An 18806-nucleotide genomic window follows, 5' to 3' on the forward strand; every position below is an offset into this window, starting at 1 on the left:
GATGACTCTAGAGACTGTGTTGGGAAACTAGGAGTAGACAGTGGTGGGACTTCTGGAAATGAAAGCGCAGACAAGTTAAGGCAGAACTGAACGAGGAGCGCTAGAATGCAAATTCGGGCAGCGTGGTTTTAGAGTTCCTATTCTGAAGGATTCGCGTAGTTCATCCAAATGTAAAAATTCAACCTGAAAACTTACATAGACCTGCTAATGAAAGACGAAACTGTGATGAGTTACAAATTCATGCAGCATCATGTGTACCATTCAATAATGTTTATTACCCCTCATTTGACATTCACAGGGAAAATCATACTATTTTATCATGAACTTTTGACAACTGACATCACATATGCCATCATTATTTCCAACTCTTTAAAGAATTTTAAAAAATGTTCAGCTCAAAAGTGTTAGGAGTAAGGATGACATGCACAGCCAAGACTAAAGTAGCTACATTCTATATATTTTTTAAAAAATGTACAGACATTGATTCCACACATATTTTGGTGAAAGAGAGAGCTCAGATGATTCCCAGTGGGCCAGGCAGAATGCCGTATCAGGATGGCAGGCTTCTGTCCAATGTCGTGTCGGTGGGCCCTGCAGGGGACGCGGCTAGCTGTCCCAAGTTAATCGGAATGCGGATGGATGCACTGCATACTCTGCATGAAATTTTATGAAGACCCGATGTGAAGATGCCATAAAGGGAGCTATGTTGGTGTCCTAAAATTGAAAAAAAATCATAAAAGTAACAAATCGTGTATTTCACAAATTTGAACATTTTGTTGGAAATGTTAGCCTAGCACAAAAGTACTACATAAAGAAACTTTATAGAATTTACAGTAAACCTGCATATTTTTCTAGAAGTAATCTTGCCAAGAATCAATATAGATACCTTACAAAAGGATATTGGTGGTGGGGAGGAGGGCTGAGGGGAAATGGAGATTCACTGCTAGAGGATACAGAGTTTCTTCTTGGGGTAATGAAATGTTCTAGAATTGATTGTGGTGTGAGCTACACAACTCTGAATCTACTAAAATCTACTGAATGTACACTTTAAGAAGATGAATTCTATGGTTTGTGAATATTATACCTCAATGAAATTATCATTAAAAATTCAACTTCTTACTGAAATTTTATTTTTTCTGATGGAAACCCATACTTATTTTTGCAACCAAAACAATCATATCAGTAAAGTATACAACTGTCCCCTGTTAACATCTGTAGATTCTTTTAGAATTTATTTTCATATCCTTTCTGTCTTTAATAAATGGCACTGTGAAAAATGGATATCCACATACAAAGGAATGAAACTACACCACGCACAAAAATCAACTCAAAATGAGTTAAAGACCTGAGACCATGAAACTCCTAGAACACATGGGCAGTAAGCTCCTTGACATCAGTTTTGGCGATGACTTTTTGGACTTGATACCAAAAGCAAAGGCAACAAAAGCAAATATAAACAAGAGGAACTACATCAAACTAAAAAGCTCCTGTACAGCAAAGGAAACCATCAACAAAATGAAAAGGCAACCTACTGAATGAGAGAAAATATTTGCAAATTATGTATCTGATAAGGTGTTAACATCCAAAATACATAAAGAACTCACACAACTCAATAGCAAAAACAAACAGTCCGATTAAAAAATAGGCAAAGGACCTGACTGGACATTTTTCCAAAGAAGACGTGCAGATAGATGGCCAACAAGTACATGAAAAGATGCTCAACGTCACTAAACATCAGAGAATGCAAATCAAAACCACAATGAGATATCCCTTCCTACCCGTTAGAATGGCTATTATAAAAAATACAAGAAATAACAAGTGTTGGCAAGGATGTGGAGAAAAGGGAATCTTCAGCCATTGTTGGTGGGAATGTAAATTGGTGCAGCCACTGTGGAAAACATTATGGAAGTTCCTCAAAAAATTAAAAACAGGACTTCCATATGACCCAGAAATTCTACTTCTGGGAATTTATCCAAAGAAAACAAAAACACCAACTTGAAAAGATATCTGTACCCCTATGTTCACTGCAGCAGTATTTATGATAGCCGAGATGTAGAAGCAATTTAAGTGTCCATCAATGGACAAATGGATAAATATATTATATATATAATCTCCAGCCATCTGGAAGGAAATCCTGCTGGTTGTGTCAACATGAAAGGTCCTCGAAGTCATTATGCTAAAGTGAAATAAGTTAGAAAGATAAATACTATATGATCTCACTTATTTGTGGAATCTAACAAAACAAAACCAAACTCTCAGATACAGAGAACAGATTGGTGGCTGCTGGGGGCGGGAGGTGGGAGTGGGTGAAATGGATGAAGGGTGTCTGTCAAAAGGTACAAACTCCCAGTTATAATTAAGTCCTAGGGATGTACTGTACAGCAAGGAGACTGTAGTTAGTAACACTGTAGTGTATATTTGAAAGTTGCTGAGAGAGTAGACCTTAAAAATTCTCATCACAAAAAAAAATCCCAAATTTATGTTATGCACCTGAAACTAATATATGTCAATTTTATCTTAATTTTAAAAAGCCAAACAACTCTTTAGACTTCTAGCGGCTGTAATTCCCTGTCCAGTTAATTAGAAAGCCCAACCTAGTAAAGAGCAGAACAGTGGGAAACAGACATGCCCTCCACAGAGCTCACATTTCCTTTCCTGGAAAGCCCTGCATCTGCTTTCATACAAAATGAGAGGACGGTGAGGGCAGATGCAAGCAATACTGAGTCACTGTCAGAACCCTCACTTGATGGGAAGATCTAGGACATCAGAACTTTACGAAAACAAACTGCTAGTCACGAGACCCATCTTCAATCTCCCTTTTTATTTTCTTCCAAGAATTCCTGCAATTTTCAACAAGAAGTAGATGAAATGGAGCCAGGTGTCCAAATTGTCCATAGTTGCGTTCATGGAGACAACAATATGGGTATTCAATCCTGGGCAGCACATTGAAATCACGTATGGAGCTTTTAAAAGACAACGTACAACAGCCCGTGTCCCAGAAGTTCTGAGTCAGCAGGCGTGAGTGGGCTCTGCCAAGTCTGGACCTCGAAACCCCTGCGCACGCCATTCTGCTGGAGTCTGGGAACTAGTACTATTAATTCCAAGCAATGCCCACTAGGTGGCACTCGTGCTCCCCAAATAGAAAGGAAAATGCGGAAGCTGCTGAAATTTATAAGAGGCTTGTACTTTGTACTTTGCATGTGTCTGCCTTTAGAAGTATATACTGTTATTATTTAAAAATAATAAGTGGAAATTTTAAAATGTTCGTTTTACTCACTGCCCCACAATATGGTCCAGAGGATGGAGAATTAGCATCCGGTCCACTGTAGAGGATGAGGTAGTTCTGGACACAGTCTCCGGGATCATCAATGCTGATAAAGTAAAAGCTGATGGTGACAGGTCTTCCAGCAGGTGCAGTGATGGCCCATTCGCAGTGAGTGTTGTTTGGGTAAGTGCCCGGATAGCCGGGGCTGGTGAAGGAGCCGCTGTCTCCATAAAGAGTTCCACCACAGCCTGCAAGGAAACCAACGCAGGACGTTTGACTGGACAAAGTGGAAACCATCCCCGTGTGAGGAAATAAGATGGTGGCTATTTTCTCAAAATGCTGAGACCCTTGGCAAGAATAGAGGAGGCAGAAACCCCTTTCCTGCTCCTTTTGTGGGCTACATCCCCCCCACGCCCTCACCACCACCTCCTCCCACCCCCCACCCCCTCCTTCCACCATAGGTTCTGCTCCCTGTATCTCATGACATTGGGACAACTCCTTCCAGGACATTTCTTTGAAAACAGTGGGTTGAGAACACAATGGGAAAACAAAGAACCTGGTAGAGTAGCTATAGGAGAGAGTAATTAAAGTCGTATACTTTTGACAGTGTAGGGTGGGCCCTCCACATGCCCTCCGTGGATGATGATGATGGGAGTGAAGTCAAATTAAAAGTGAAATTCCAGGGCTAAACCCAAAGAGTGTGTCATTGTAGGTTTTGACAAGAATTATTTTATTGTATAAGTGACTTTCCCGAGCTGATAACAGACAGTACCAAGATTGACTGTCTGCCAGAGTTCTGTGAGTATTAGTGTTAATATGTGTATGAACACTGTCATGATTTAGACCAGATACCCTGGGGACCCAGACATCCTGCTATGCAGGAAGAAACCGCACTGCACAGTAATATTAAAAGGCGCTGAGCTGGGGGTCTGACCCCTGGAGGGGGTCTTGCTTCTACTGCAATCTAGCAGTGCATTCTGGAAAATTCATTAACCTCATGTTTTATTTCCTCCTCTGTAAAATTAGGGCTTTGAAGATCATCTGCAAGCATCTTTAGCTGCCAAGATTTAAATTATTTCTTGTCCCTCAGTCTATTGAAAATAAGTCATTTTTATCATTCTTATTTGGAAAGTTTTTAGATATTTCTAAATACCTAAATGGGACATCTCATAAAGATAGTCCTCCTCTCTTGAGTTAAATATATTGACATGACTTAAATTTCCTTCAGTTATTTGATAAACTACCAACCAAACACACAGTTACTTATTGCCCTGAAAAAAAGCAATTAACCTCCAGGACTGCGAAGAAATGACAGGTGCTGCAAGAGGAGAAGCTGCTTATTTATACCCAAGTATGCGTTAATACCTTGGCTTTTGGTACACATGTGTTTTTTTTTTTTTTTTGAATTCTCAGAGAATTACCTTGATGATCAAACCAAAAGTTAAAAATACAATAAAATCAGAAATTATAAAAAATTTTAAAATCTATATCTTATCTATGCTTTATGTGTACATATGTATGCACTCCTATATTTCTACATATTACTAGATATATTTATCTACATGTGTATGTAGATACATAGAGATATATGTAATATGTAGATAATGAGTGAGAGTAGAATTAAAAAGGATATCTGTATTCTCATTGTTAAAGACCTCTATATTTGTTGGAAAAAATCAAGTATACAGATGGCTAAGAAGGTATGGTCACTTTTTAAAAAATTTTATTTATTTGTCAGAGAGAGAGAGAGAGAGAGCATGTGAGCACAAAACCAGGGCTATCAGCAGAGGGAGAGGGAGAAGCAGGCTCCCCGCTGAGCAAGGAGCCTGATGTGGGGCTCAGTCCCAGGACCCTGAGATCATGACCTGAGCCGAAGGCAGATGCTTAACCGACTGAGCCACCCAGGCATCCTGGTATGGTCACTTTTATTTATCTTTTCTTATTAGACCCCCTGTGTTTTTCTCACCTACATCAATTTCCCTTACAAAGTGCAAGTGTCTTACCAGAGGGTGATGAGGTCCAGAGAATTTCATACCCATGGCTGGAAGTCGCCCTGTCACTCTTAAACCGTAGGTATAGTTCATTGTTTTGAGAGAAGATGGGATTTGGCAGCAGAGTTCCACAGTATGTGCCAAGTAATGGTGAACTGCTGTCACTTCCATTTCTTACCTGGAAAAGTGAGCCATTAATTACTATACCTAAGCATATTATCCTTTCTTCTTTGGTTTTTCATTGCTACCCATTGACACATGAGACAATTTGAATGACAACCTCTTTGGGAAAAGCTTTGTCTTTTTATGTGCTTAAGAATGAAGGGTTTTCTGAAAATACACCCAGAAGTCACGTTTTCTTGCAAAGGACAGAAACATCCAATTTGTAGATCAAAAACTATTTGCGTTTAAATTCAGAACTATCTGTGAATTTCAAAAAGACTGGAGGGGGATATTGCCTGCTCTGTTTCCAGTCACTTCTATTATGCTTTATTCATTATACCGTGTGTATGGTTTTTTTCCCATATATTGGCTAAGAAGGGGCTATGAAAAAAAAAAGCAATGTACAAAGTATAATAAAGTTCAAAACCAAAGGGATTTCGGGATGGGAAAAGGACAGACCTCAATAAATCTATGAAATTGGACTGTTACGTAATTTTAAAAACACAGTCTGAAGCTGAATAGATTTTTTTTTCATTCATTGCTTAGAGTAGACGCATATAAAAACAGGAAATGAGTCAGTGGGTAAGTATGGGTAACCGCAGTGAACTCAACCACCTTCTGCGCACTCTCAGACCTCTGAGGAGGACTCTTGAGGAGTATTAAAGAAATGTTATCCAGGCAACGTAGAGCTGGGACCAGCTCAACATGTATGAATGGTGATTTTATTGACACATGTATTCAAATTCTTGGATGTTCCTCCATTCCCTTTATAATTCCATCGTTTAACGTTTGGTTAATTGCTGGTTGTCTTAAGTCAGAGAGGTTCTTCAGAGGCACCGTGGCTAGTCTAACTGGGTGGTGTTGACCTAGAGTGAGATTGTTTTTAGGTTGATGGAGTAGCAGTGGGAGAGACAACAGTGCCTTTTGGTGCTTTTTGGCTTACTCTTCTAAGTGGCCTTGCGGTGGATGGAGCAGGCAGTGAGCCACCCGCCGACAGAGATGGCCGCCATATTCAGGAACGCTGGAGGGCCATACCTGCTCCCACTCTATTTTAACTTTGGCTCTCTTTCCTCTGGATCCTGTTTTAGAAAGCTCTGCTCTGAGAGGAGAAGTGGGGTATCATTTCCAACTAGCATCCTCTCCATTTTTCTCTGCACAGGAAGAATGGATCAATGAGAGCAATAAACATCTCTGAGCCATTAGAGGACCCTGAAAAGGGAGGCGAAGGCACTAAAAACAAACACGGATTCCAAATGTGATCCAGGGCTTGGCTTTTGTGTGGTAGTAATATGGTCACAATCCTCACCGAGAAATTTCTGTTCCTGGCATAGTTAACGTGAATGGAGTGGTGAGTTTTGCACATAGGGCTGCCAATAAACCATGCCAGTCTTCCCACCAAAAACCAGATGGGGCTGCACTTTATGGGCCTGACTTGTGGTTTCCTGTCTTTGCTTACTGGATAGGAAGTTTCGAACCAACTTCTATGGAATAGGGAGGGCAGCTGGGAGGAGGCATCCCCACGTCCAATGCTGGAGAGCTAGCCTGTGGGTCCCAGCATCCAGGGGAAAATGGCACGTGTTAACTCCAGTCACTAACGGTCAACCCAGGCTTGAACCAAGGGTAGCTGTGCTCTGACTCTGAATGGGCGGGATTATTCTGTCCTTTCTCTGTATCCCCTCGTCTGGCTTCTGCTTGACACTTTACATAAGTGGTGAGGCATGAGGCACAAAGGTCTGAGTTCAATGCCCTGACTGACACAAACAATACGGTCTTCCTCCCCTCCTTTCCCGCCTGCTACATCCATAGCTCTCCACTTCCTACCATGACACGTATCTGCCATGATAAAAGGCCCAAGCTTCCTTCAAGTACTCGTTACGCTATGGATTAAGGGTATTTGTTAACAAAAGATTTAGATTAATTCTGTAGGGGAGAGCTTCCCAGGATAATAAGACTCCAGAAGAGATGTAGAGGGGGAAACCGTATGGAAACCGTACTGAGGACTCTTGTGTACATGAGACAAGGCTCATTTAGAGTGCTTCCGGTAAGGTTTACATTCAAATTCCATCCACAGAGCAATTCAGCATCTTTGGATATCCAAGTCTTCGGTGACACTGCAGTTTACTGCCTAAGAATGAATACATTTCCAAAAGAGTTTGCAAAGGACACGCAAGTGAGCTCTGGGGTTTTCATGGTAAAATACAGGCACTGCGCTCCACACAGCGTCTGCCTCAGTTATGGGCTCATTCAGAACATCCTCCTGTGAACAACAGTATAGTTTTCGCTTATACAATGTAGGTGGTACAGAGCAGAAAGGACGCAGAAGGTGCTCTTGTGGTGAGGCTGGAGACTCACAGAGGTGCAAGCGCTCCCAGAGCTTGGTTCTGCTTCTTCCAGGGCACTGGATGGTTCTCTCTGAACCCACACATCACCTCCTTTGGGAAGCTTCTCTGTCCCCAAAACTGAATTAGGTGCTCCTAACCATGCTGACTCTGTTGTGTGCGTACTATTTCCTGTCTTTCCCATGGACTGTGAGCCTCCTGGGGGCCGTGACTATGTCTTGTTCCTTATTGCATTTCCAGTGCCTGGACCTGGAAGATGCTTGGTAAATATTTATGGCATGAAAAAAATAATGAACAAATTATGAACAAGTAAGGGATCCATGATTAGAGGTAGCAGAGACAGAGGTGAAAAATCTTCAGTGATCCATCTTTTAAATAGTTCATCTATTTATTTTTTTTAATTTTTATTTATTTATTTATTTGAGAGAGAGAGAGAGCATGAGAGAGAGAGAGAGATCGGGAGCAGGGGGGAGGAGCACAGGGAGAGGGAGAAGCAGACTCCCCACTGAGCAGGGAGCCTGACATGGAGCTGGATCCCAGGACACCGGGATCATGACCTGAGCCCAAGGCAGACCTTAACTGACTGAGCCACCCAGGCGCCCCTTATACAATTCATTTATATGATATCCAGACTATGTTACCTCCAAGAAATCATGTGTGCATTCATTTGAGTCCTCGATGCCAAACGAATGAAAAAAGAGGGAAATAGTATGGTTCTGTGGGGCTGTGAGGATAACAGTGCAATCCAAGTTATTGTCATAATTATCTGGCCATCCAGGGCTCTTCAGATTGCCAAATGCCTTGTTATAGTCTCTGTTGCAACCTTAGGGGAAAAAAATTTCACAATTAATGTATGCATCCCAATATTTCATGCTCTTTCAACCTGACAGAAGGAATTCAAAAAGATGATTAAATTTGAACAACTTCAGAAAAAAGCTAATACCAGCCCTTTCACTTCCCTTTGAGATAAGTGAGGTCAGAGGAAGCAAGGTATGGCAGAGAGCAAATGTAATGCAGTGTCTCCTTAACATAAAACACCCCCACAGGAAATATGAAACATGAGCCTTCTCCTTTGAAGAGGAATGCTCTAGCATTCTCTGCACTGTTCTGATCACACTGAGGTGGAGTGGGCTGACATCTAGACTCTTGCAGGCACAAAGTCTCTGCATCCAAGACAGACTTTTGTCTGAGGATTTCCGTTTACATCCTCGGAGGAATTACTTGTTCTGATAGAATTGGTAAATTGCTGTTCTTTATCATTTTGGGTAAAAAATGGGTAAAACCACCCCAAATATTTCTGTTTGTTTGTTTTAATCAAAGGCAGCTTTGGTTTTAATCAAGCTGGAGATGAACATCAAATAATGTCTTCTGGAAATAAACTTCTTAGCTGTGATCGTAATCAAATAACCCTTTCAGGACTTCTTGGTTTTTACAAAATAACTTCCTAAGGTACAGTGAGTTCCATTTGCAGTCAAGTGGATAATTCATAAGGCAACGGGTATATACTTGAATTAGCTCCATGAACTTTGAAGAATATGCTGGTATTCTAAACATTTTAATTAGTATCATACTCACTTTACCTCTTCAGAAACCAGCTTTAGTAATTTGCTCAAGTGGGCCCGGCTTCTAGTTAAAATTCTTACCTCACTGCGGGTATGGTTCATGTTAACAGGCCCACATTTACTCATGGGAGCGGATTCTAGCAGGAATGGTGACAGTTTCAGGGCTCACCTGCAATCTGATAGGTAAAACCCACTCTAGAGTTTCCACTGAGGACTTCGGATTTGAAGATGACAATGGCTGTGCTCCCAGAAGAATAGAACATTGGCGTCGCCGAAGTATTTCTGCCACAGACCAGAAGCCCTGGATTTGCGTGACTCTGAAATGAAATGGAAGCCACATCACACTAGATTTGGTTTCAAAAGAGAAGAGGCCGTAGTGGAAACTAAACTGCATATAAAAGTATGGGTTAAATATTCAGCCATGGGGGGGACGCTTGGGTGGCTCAGTCGGTTAAGCATCCACCTCTGGCTCAGGTCATGATCTCAGGGTCCTGGGATTGAGCCCCGCTTTGGGCTCTCTGCTTAGCGGGGAGTCTGCTTCTCCCTCTCCCTCTGCTCCTCCCCCCACTTGTACGCGCACTCTCTCTCTCTCTCTTCTCTCAAATAAATAAATAAATAAAATCTTTTTAAAAAATTCAGCCATGGAAACTGGTTACAGTGTTCGAAGCCCCCAGCAACCAGGGCTTGGAATGCACAAATGTCTCACACTCCCCGAGGGGCAGGAGGGCAAGGCCAAGTTTCTGCTGAAACCAGGAGACAGACACTTTGTGCAGACGAGACCCTTTCCCCCTCAGGCGGCTTCACAGCCAAAGGCCTGTGCAGTTGCTCTGAGCACATCCAGGCTGACTGAGCTCAATACAGTTCCACTGGGTCTCCCCATAGTCCTGAACCCCAGAAGCCTAACTCGGCAGGGCTCCCAGCACTCCCCACCCCTGAGCTGATCTAACCGGACTTTTGTAACACTGGGAATCCCCCAAGGCAGCCCCTCCCTGCAATGAGGTCCCCGTTTCCCCTTTGCGAAACCTGGGCAGCCCTCCTGACCTCTCAAGATAATAAGGTAATGGGGTCCGGCGCCTACCCAGCCTTGCATAAAAACCACCGGCACCAAAGGTAAGACATTTGCTGTCTTTCACTCGTGGGCGCCTACTGACAGGCCCGCTTCCCACCCGTGCGTGCGAGCTCCTGTTGCTGATGTCTGTTTCTACCCCCTGCCCCCCAGCCTCCTGCTGCTGGTCCTTTCCTAACCTGGCCTGCGGCCGCCTCTCAAATTTCACTGCAATGTTAACCGCCACTGTATACATCTGTACATAGCCTTTCCACTTTGGGGTCTCGAGTGAAGCTTGGGTCTCCTGCAGCCTCCTGGTGGAGGCCATTCTTGTCCCATAGTCCACAATTCCTTGAGTAGGAATAGCGGTGGGGGGTGAGGGGTGGAGGGGTTCCCCAGGTCGCTCCCTGCAGTACCTAGCCTTGCATCAAAGCCAGTTTTCCTCTGAGGGTCTCTACGTCTGGCCTAAGATTCCTCTGACCCTTCTCACCATTCCCACTTTCCCTCTGGTGACTTTCCTTCATTAAAGACTCGGGTCTTAGCTCGTCATCGTCCCTGGCACCCCGCTTCCTTTCTCAATCCTCGGAGGTTTCGATGTGTTTACAGATGATCCACTAAACCCTAATCTGCATTCCTTACTACCAGTGACTTTCACCTCCACTCTCTGTGCTTGCCTATGCCAGCTATTCATCATCAATCATGCCTCCAACACATGATCCTCGCATGAACTTCCAACTGTATCTTCCCCTCCTACTCTCGAACACCTGGAGAGTTCCAGTTTCTCCCAGTTATCAGTCAATTTCCCATCTTTCCTCCCAACCTACTCATGCTGAAACCCTCTGTTCTTTCCTTTATTCATTCAGTCAAAGGACATTATTCATTCATGACAAATACTGGGTCTTCCTTGAGGCCCATCCAGCTGCTGTTATGATCCAGAGCTGCCTTGTGCCCTGTGAGCAACATTTCCCTACTCAGATGGGAGTCTGCCCTGATCCCCATCATCTCAGCTTCGGGAAGCAATGGGAAATTGAAAGAGGTTTAACTAAAGGGCATTGTTCTGCTTGGTTCTAAGACCTTCTAGGAAGGGTACCACCAGGGAATAGGAATCTCATTCTGAAAACCACTGCCAATGGAATGGTGATCATCTCACACCTTGGCCACGGTGGGAGCCTGGGGTATGTCTCAGTGCCTGAGCTTTCTGAAAATTCAACAAATATGGTGTCTGCCCAATAGCCAACTCCTCCCAGACCTCTCCAATTGGAGTCAGCCAAACTGGATTTTTTTACCCCCACCAAGATCTATGTGTAAACTAGGGGACCCCAGATTTATAATAAGGAGGACCCCCAAAACTCAGGAAGGGATAGATTGGACCCTCTGCTATTGCCAGCCTGTGGGGGGTTGCATATGACATCCTGGGAATGAACGGGGGCAGATTAGTTGTTCCTCAAACTGCTGAAAGACAATCCAGGGTCCCAGGGGTTTTCCCAGGGATCCATCCTCCAGTCATGACTCCACACTTTACACAGGTTCCATGGATAATCTCATGACTCGTGTTAATTCAGCTATTGACCCATGTAATGATGACACCCAGCTCTTCAGGCCTTCTGTTAATATCCCGCATCTACATCCAACTGTCTCCTCAACGTCTTAGCCCACAGGCAATTCTCTCTCTCTCTCTCTTTTTAAAACCAAAACAGCTTTTTCTTTTTTTCTCTCTTACATGACCATGAATATAGTCCCACTGGACTGGTGCCAAATGGCCTCGTAACTGATTTCCCTGTGTTCCACGCTGACCCCTTCAGTTCATCCTATCCACAGGTCCCCCCAGCTGCAGGATCCTTGGTCCTTCAGTGGCAGAACACTGAAGTTGTTCATCAAAAATGTAGATTAATAGGCGCTATGCGGAGAACTCAGTATCGGAGGGTGGGGCCCTGGCATATGCACTTTTATCTAGACACCCAGATGTTTCTTGTGCACAAGGAAGTTTGAGAGCTCCCCACCTACAAGACCAAGTGCAAGTTTCTTAACGCCGGAATAGAGGGTTTTGTATATGGCTGTATATGTATGTTTTGGATATGTTAAGCTGGAGGTAAGTTTGAGAATTTATTTAATTATGCCCTCATTATTTCAAGTGTTTTGCAAATACTGGTGAAAAAGATCATTAGATGGGACTGTCCTGTGTCCTCTGATTGTTACCTCAGGCGAGTCCTGAAACTCTAAGTAATTCCGGTCACAGTCTTGGGAGAGCAGCTGCAGAGCCCACACTATTATCTTGACCTGCTGATGTGGGGGAGCTTCGAGGACCCAAGTACACATGGAAAATAGGATCTCTGGGTTTGATGAATTGGGTGATGAAATACTCTGCGGGGTCCAAGTTGCATTATACGTCCCACCACAAGGCACTGGAAAAAGAGAACAGCTTATAAGGCAAATTTTACTCATATGTCCACATAACACACAATATTTAAAATTCAGCCTTCCCTACCCTTCCAGCCCAAAGAACTGTAGTTACATCATTCTATGAAGAAGTTAGGGTATTCTTCACTAAAAATCATACCAAATTTAGGGGCACCTGGGTGGCTCAGTCGGTTAAGTGTCTGCCTTCGGCTCAGGTCATGATCTCGCAGCGCCGGGATCGAGCCCCATGTCAGGCTCCACGCTCAGCGGGATTTAATGCTTCCCTCTTCCTCTGCCCCTCCCCCACCTGCTCATGCCCCTTCTCTCTCTCTCTTAAATAAATAAAAATCTTAAAAAAAAACAATCGTACGAAATTTGTATCACCGATTAAACAAAGTAATTAACATGGTATTTAGTAAGTGACATTGAGTTTAGATAGGAATTAACACTGAGTTTAGTAATTAACACTGAGTTTAGTAATTAACATTGAGTTTAGATAGAAGCATGGCGTTATTTTTAGTGCATAAATACACGTTTCATAAAACATAAAAATATCTCCATTTACTCACTGTCCACAAGGGTGTATGTAGCATTAAATCCTTCCCTTTCTAAAGTTGCATCACTGACAAACTGAACCGTCAGGAAGTTACCAGAAGAGATAAAGGGAGCAGGTACGGTGGAACCACAAAATGTTCCAGCCAAGTTGGCATTTTCACTATCCCCGTCGTATAACTGAAAAGAAACATAGTTCATTCGTTTTCTGTTACTCACAAAGAAGTTGCATATTTTACACTAAAATGGACGTGGAGTCGCAACAGGTCATGATGAAGAAACTTACACTGATATTGTTAGAGCGAATTTTAACCTAGGAACTGCTGCTATTGAATTGATGCTATTATAATGATTTCAAATAAAAACCTGGTACGATGCCTAGAAATCCTTTCTCACGAGGAAAGTCCTATCTGATTTAAAACGAGCGGGTCATTAGAGCAGGCCAACGCATCTCTGTCCTCGCCCCGCCTGCTCACACGGCCACACGGGTACAAGCCCCCAAGATCTCGTGCTTGGCTTCGCACCGCTGACTCCCTGGTTCCACTCTTGCCCCTCTTTGGCCTCTCCTCAGCAGGTGAGTCATAGGCTACAGTTAAAAATGCAGCTCAGACCAGGTCACTGCTCAGAGCCCTCCTAGCTGCTTCCCAGCCACTCGACAGAAAAGCTAAAGCCATTACAGTGGCCTTCAAAGGCTTGAGAGCATCTGCTCTCCATGCCACCCCTGACTTTTCTCATCTGATACCTTGCTGTCTCCACATCGTTCTCCCTGCTCCTCGAGCAAACCAGGCTCACTGCGGCTTTACGGTTCCCTCTGCTGGAACATTCCTCTCCTGTACATCCATATCGTTCGCTCCTCTCTGTTCCTTCAGGACTTGACTCAAACATCACTGCCTCGCTAAAGCCATCCCTGACCACCTTCCTTTCAATGTGAACTCTCTGCCAATTCCCTTTCTCCCTTCCTGCTTCATTCTTTCTTTAAAGCATGCATTATCTTCACATATTACGTATATTACTTAATATTATTGTCTTCCTCTCTGAAGACGACTCTAGTTCCATGGAAACACAGATTGTGTTTTCTGTACAATCTGTGCACTGGGTGTCCCCAGTTTTTAGAGGGCACACAAAAGGCACCCAGTACATGTCTAATAAATGAGTAGTGCTTTGGTCCCTCTCTCCGACTACCCACCCCTCCTAGACCTAGTCTCCCCAAGGCTTCCTGATATCAATAATTCGCTCAAGCCAAAGACTTCAGTCATCCCTGATTCCTCTCTCCCTCCCCACCGACCCCACATCTATTCCGCTCTACCTTCAGAATCTACCCCAGAGGGCTCCTCCCCATTGCTACCACCATCGTCCTCCACCCTGGTTACTGTAACATGTTCCTGAGAGGTCTGTGTCCACAGAACAGCCACAGTCATTTCGGCAGAACTAACGGCCCGAGGGTTTGCAAACTTAACTCACGCTCCTGCTCAGCCTTAAGTGCTCCAGTGGATTCCCACGGTGCCTGAAGTGACACCTGAATGCTTTATGGTGGCCTGCGAGCCCCCACCTGGTCTGGCCTGGGGCCTCTTCCCAGACCCCTCCCACTGCCTTCTTCCCACACCTCGTCCTGCGGGGACTGTCCCCGCCAGGCCCCTGCACTGGCTATTCCTCCTGCAGGGAGCAATTTCTCTCTCCCCAGCTCTTGAACGGGCCACTCCCCCTTGTCTCAGCTCAAATGTCACCTCCTCAGAGAGCCCAACCCTATGGTACGTTGCCGGAACTCCAACATCTATTTTCTTACTACAATCAAAACACATCTCATTTGTTGCTTATTTACTTTTTCTTGTCTCTCTCCCAATAAAAATGTAAGTCCCCTGGGTGGGAAGACTGATGATTCACTGTGGTGTCACCAGCACCCGGAAAAACTCCCAGCCATAGGAACCTTCAACAGCTACCGGTCAAAATAGTGGACACCTGAATTTCTTTCAAGCATATTACCAGAAAACAGATTTCTCCAGCTGACTCATCTTCACGGTATTTCTAAAACAAATATGTGTGCATAGATCCAAACAATGAATTTATAACAGAACTATGGTGTGATATAAACTTCAAAATAGCCATGACCACTGACATTATTCTAAAATGCTAGGAATGGGGCGCCTGGGTGGCTCAGTTGGTTAAGCGACTGCCTTCGGCTCAGGTCATGATCCTGGAGTCCCAGGATCGAGTCCCGCATCGGGCTCCCTGCTCGGCAGGGAGCCTGCTTCTCCCTCTGACCCTCCCCCCTCTCATGTGCTCTCTCTCTCATTCTCTCTGTCTCAAATAAATAAATAAAATCTTTAAAAAAAAAAAAATAAAAAAAATAAAATGCTAGGAATGTATAAAATAGAAATAGACATTTTAAAATAAACAGAAAAGTCAACTTACCACTAGGTGGCACTGTCTCTCCTGCTTACAAGGGATTTTAGTAAATTTAGAGCCAGAAGAGACTCCACAGAGTTGGATAATCTCATGCCCCTCATTTTATAGAAGAGAGGATTTGCCAAGTTTTAGGTAATATCCCTTCTCTGGTAAACAAGTTAAAACATTATGATAATGGCTGCCACCTGTATCATCAGATTCATACTGGCAAGCATTTTTATTTTTACTTATTTATTTTTATTCTCTGCCTCTGTGCTAGGTCCTGTGTATACAAGGATGTATAAGGCAGTTTCCGTACATTCAAGACACTCATTGGCACTAATTGGTGAGAGGGATCCATACATTGAATATACATATATATTTGTGTGTGTGTCATTTATATATAAAATTTTATTTTATTTTATTTTTTTAAAGATTTTATTTATTTATTTGACAGAGAGAGACACAGCGAGAGAGGGAACACAAGCAGGGGGAGTGGGAGAGGGAGAAGCAGGCTTCCCACGGAGCAGGGAGCCCGATGCAGGGCTCGATCCCAGGACCCCGGGATCATGACCTGAGCCGAAGGCAGACACTTAACGACTGAGCCACCCAGGCGCCCCTATATATAAAATTTTAAAAAGTGAGTACTACAGTGAAGGATATAAATGTAATAAGAGAACCCAGATGACGGAGTCAGGAAAGACCTCAGGCAGGCATTTGAAGAGGCGTTTAAAAGTAGTGTAAGAGGCATGTGAGAGTCTCCATAACTCACTTGGGGTGCCTGGCATTAGGGCGAGAGGACGCCGGTGGGACTGAGCAAGCACCCCGGGACACGACCGTGAAGTTCCTTACGTCTCGGGAGAAAGACTGCATCTTCTTCTGTAGAAGTTCTAGGACCTGATTTGTTCTGAATAGGTAACGAGTAAATGTGATGGACAGAAATTACATAGTGCCTGGCCTCCCGCTGCTGTTTGCAAGAGTTCATTCACCGCCATGGGATGATTCCTCATAACTGAGCTGAACTAGACAGCTGGTGGCCTCTGGACCACTGACACCAGCTCCCAGACTCCCATGCAGCTGAGGCCAGTATTTCTCCACCTGCTCTCCCATCCCCTGATGACGCTGGACCTCCATGAAGGAGGGTAGCTCCAGGGTGTGCTGCAGGGGACACACCGTGCAATACTGGAGATGGGGAATCATATGGACTAGAATATAAATGGTGCCCTGGGGACTGTGCCCTTAAGACCCCCACAATCACACGCGGTTATATATTGCATTCCGGGGGGCCCTGCCACCTGGCATAACTCCGTTAGGCCTGAAGCTTGGATTATGCTCTAAGTTTTGTAGATAAGCGCTAAGAAGGATTTTGTGTTTTCTCAGCTGTGAGCAGTCTGATAGTGGAGCATATTAGAATCTACTTAAGATCCTGAAGGAACTGCTTATGTGAGTTGGGGGGAGAAAGCCTCTGACGACGACGACTGCCAGACCCTGCACTTTATCCAGCTGTTAATTTACAGGAGAAAATGGGGAAGGCCATGTTGGGATTTTACTTTCTCTGAACTTTTACTGCAAAAGGGCATTAATAAGGACAATATTGGTGACTTGAATTCTTTTCAAATTTAACTTAATCATTTTAGACATTAATTTTCTCAGGACTTTATCTTTTACTATGTCCTTGGGAATTTGACAACAGCAGGATTTTTATATTCTTATTTGGAGCATCCCTATGCTGCATTTTAGAGTATCGCCATGAATTCTTTGACTTTATTGAGGAGACTTGGTTAGGGTCTGCCAGACATGCCGGTGTGTAATTTGGGATGGGAAAGAGAACAGACAGTGGTTTTTCAGATTTGGGGTTGAACTCTGACCGATTTCAGAATCTTAAGGGGAAAAATGTCCTGTTGGTCCCAGTGGTCTCAGGAAGGGTCACAAGAAGCAGTGATTAGAATCAGGTCTGAAAATACAGGAGGTTTTATATTTTTTTTTTTTTCTCTCATCTTAATGTTCTTTTCCAGTGCCTAGACCAGTGTCTGGAATATAGTTGGTATTCATATAAACATTTATTGAATGAATGAATGAATGAATGGTAGGGACTAGCTCATGGAACCCAATGCCTTGATAGAGTGCAGATCTTCTCTTAACACTGACTGGCCCACAGACTGGTTAAGCCCAGTGGGTTAAGACAGAGGTCCTCAAAGGGGGCAGGGTCACCTCCCAGAGAGTGTTTTGCAAGCATGTCGTGTTTTTTGGGTCATCACAATAATTTGGGGGCTATACCTGGCATTTAGTGTGTAGAAGCCACACTGCAGATCCCATCCTGCAATTCACAGGACAGTTCTGCAAAGTGAAGATTTATTCTGTCCCATGTAAGTTTTCAGTGCCCGGCCAGATATTTGTGTAATAAAACTTCATTGTTGTGGGATCCCAGAACCTAAATCCATTCTCTATAGAAAACAAAAACATTTTGCACAGTTTTAAGAGGCACCACATTTCTGAGAATGCAGTTACTGTGTGAGTGGAAGGAAGACTGGACTTTGTTTTGTTTAGAACTATTTTTTTGAGTTTTTCCACTATTTTGGAAGTTCATATTGCAGATGGTGAGGTTACTGGCATTTAAGTTGCAAATACAGCCTATCCATATTAGTTTAACCTGATACTTTCACCTTTGCCGCGATCCCACCTAGAGGAATCTGACTACTGTATCATAATACAGTTGTAGCAGATCATTTATGTATTTAGGTCTGCACTATTTCATATACTCTCCCTTTATTCCTCCTTTTCATTGCATTTAGTACATTATATTACATTTTTGAAGCTACGTATGAGGGTAGGCTGTAGCGTAGATGACCCTCACTTCAAATAGTCAAGGAAGCGCCATAAAATACTGGCTATTCAAGCGGGCATGGATTAGGTTGGGAAGATGCTGGGAAATGTTAGGAAGGAGCCATTTCCTTTCCACTAGTTCCATATTTCCCAGCAGAGGAACGTCAGTTAGGGGCACAGCCCTGAGCCCTTTGGGCCATTTCTCTCACCGCTCATCACAAGAGAACTGACTTTACTGCTGGCAGATTGGTGGGTCAGGAAGCCGGGCATACAATGCAGAGCTGCAAG

At 43.7% G+C, this 18806-nt stretch overlaps 1 protein-coding gene across 1 annotated transcript in view; it reads right to left on the reverse strand.

The window, feature by feature from the left end:
- Positions 1-255: 255 nt before the first annotated feature.
- Positions 256-18806, reverse strand: part of CUBN (cubilin) — a 265371-nt gene continuing 246820 nt past the window's right edge. The window contains exons 61-67 of the mRNA XM_036097059.2: positions 13331-13493; positions 12561-12766; positions 9489-9636; positions 8399-8580; positions 5269-5434; positions 3278-3513; positions 256-714 (exon numbers count right to left, since the gene is read on the reverse strand). Of these exons, the coding sequence (XP_035952952.1) occupies positions 607-714; positions 3278-3513; positions 5269-5434; positions 8399-8580; positions 9489-9636; positions 12561-12766; positions 13331-13493 (1209 nt within the window). The 3' untranslated portion in view covers positions 256-606. The remainder of the gene's footprint in view (positions 715-3277; positions 3514-5268; positions 5435-8398; positions 8581-9488; positions 9637-12560; positions 12767-13330; positions 13494-18806) is intronic.

This window comes from Halichoerus grypus, chromosome 6 (genome assembly GCF_964656455.1).
Source record: "Halichoerus grypus chromosome 6, mHalGry1.hap1.1, whole genome shotgun sequence".
Taxonomy (NCBI): Eukaryota; Metazoa; Chordata; class Mammalia; order Carnivora; family Phocidae; genus Halichoerus; species Halichoerus grypus.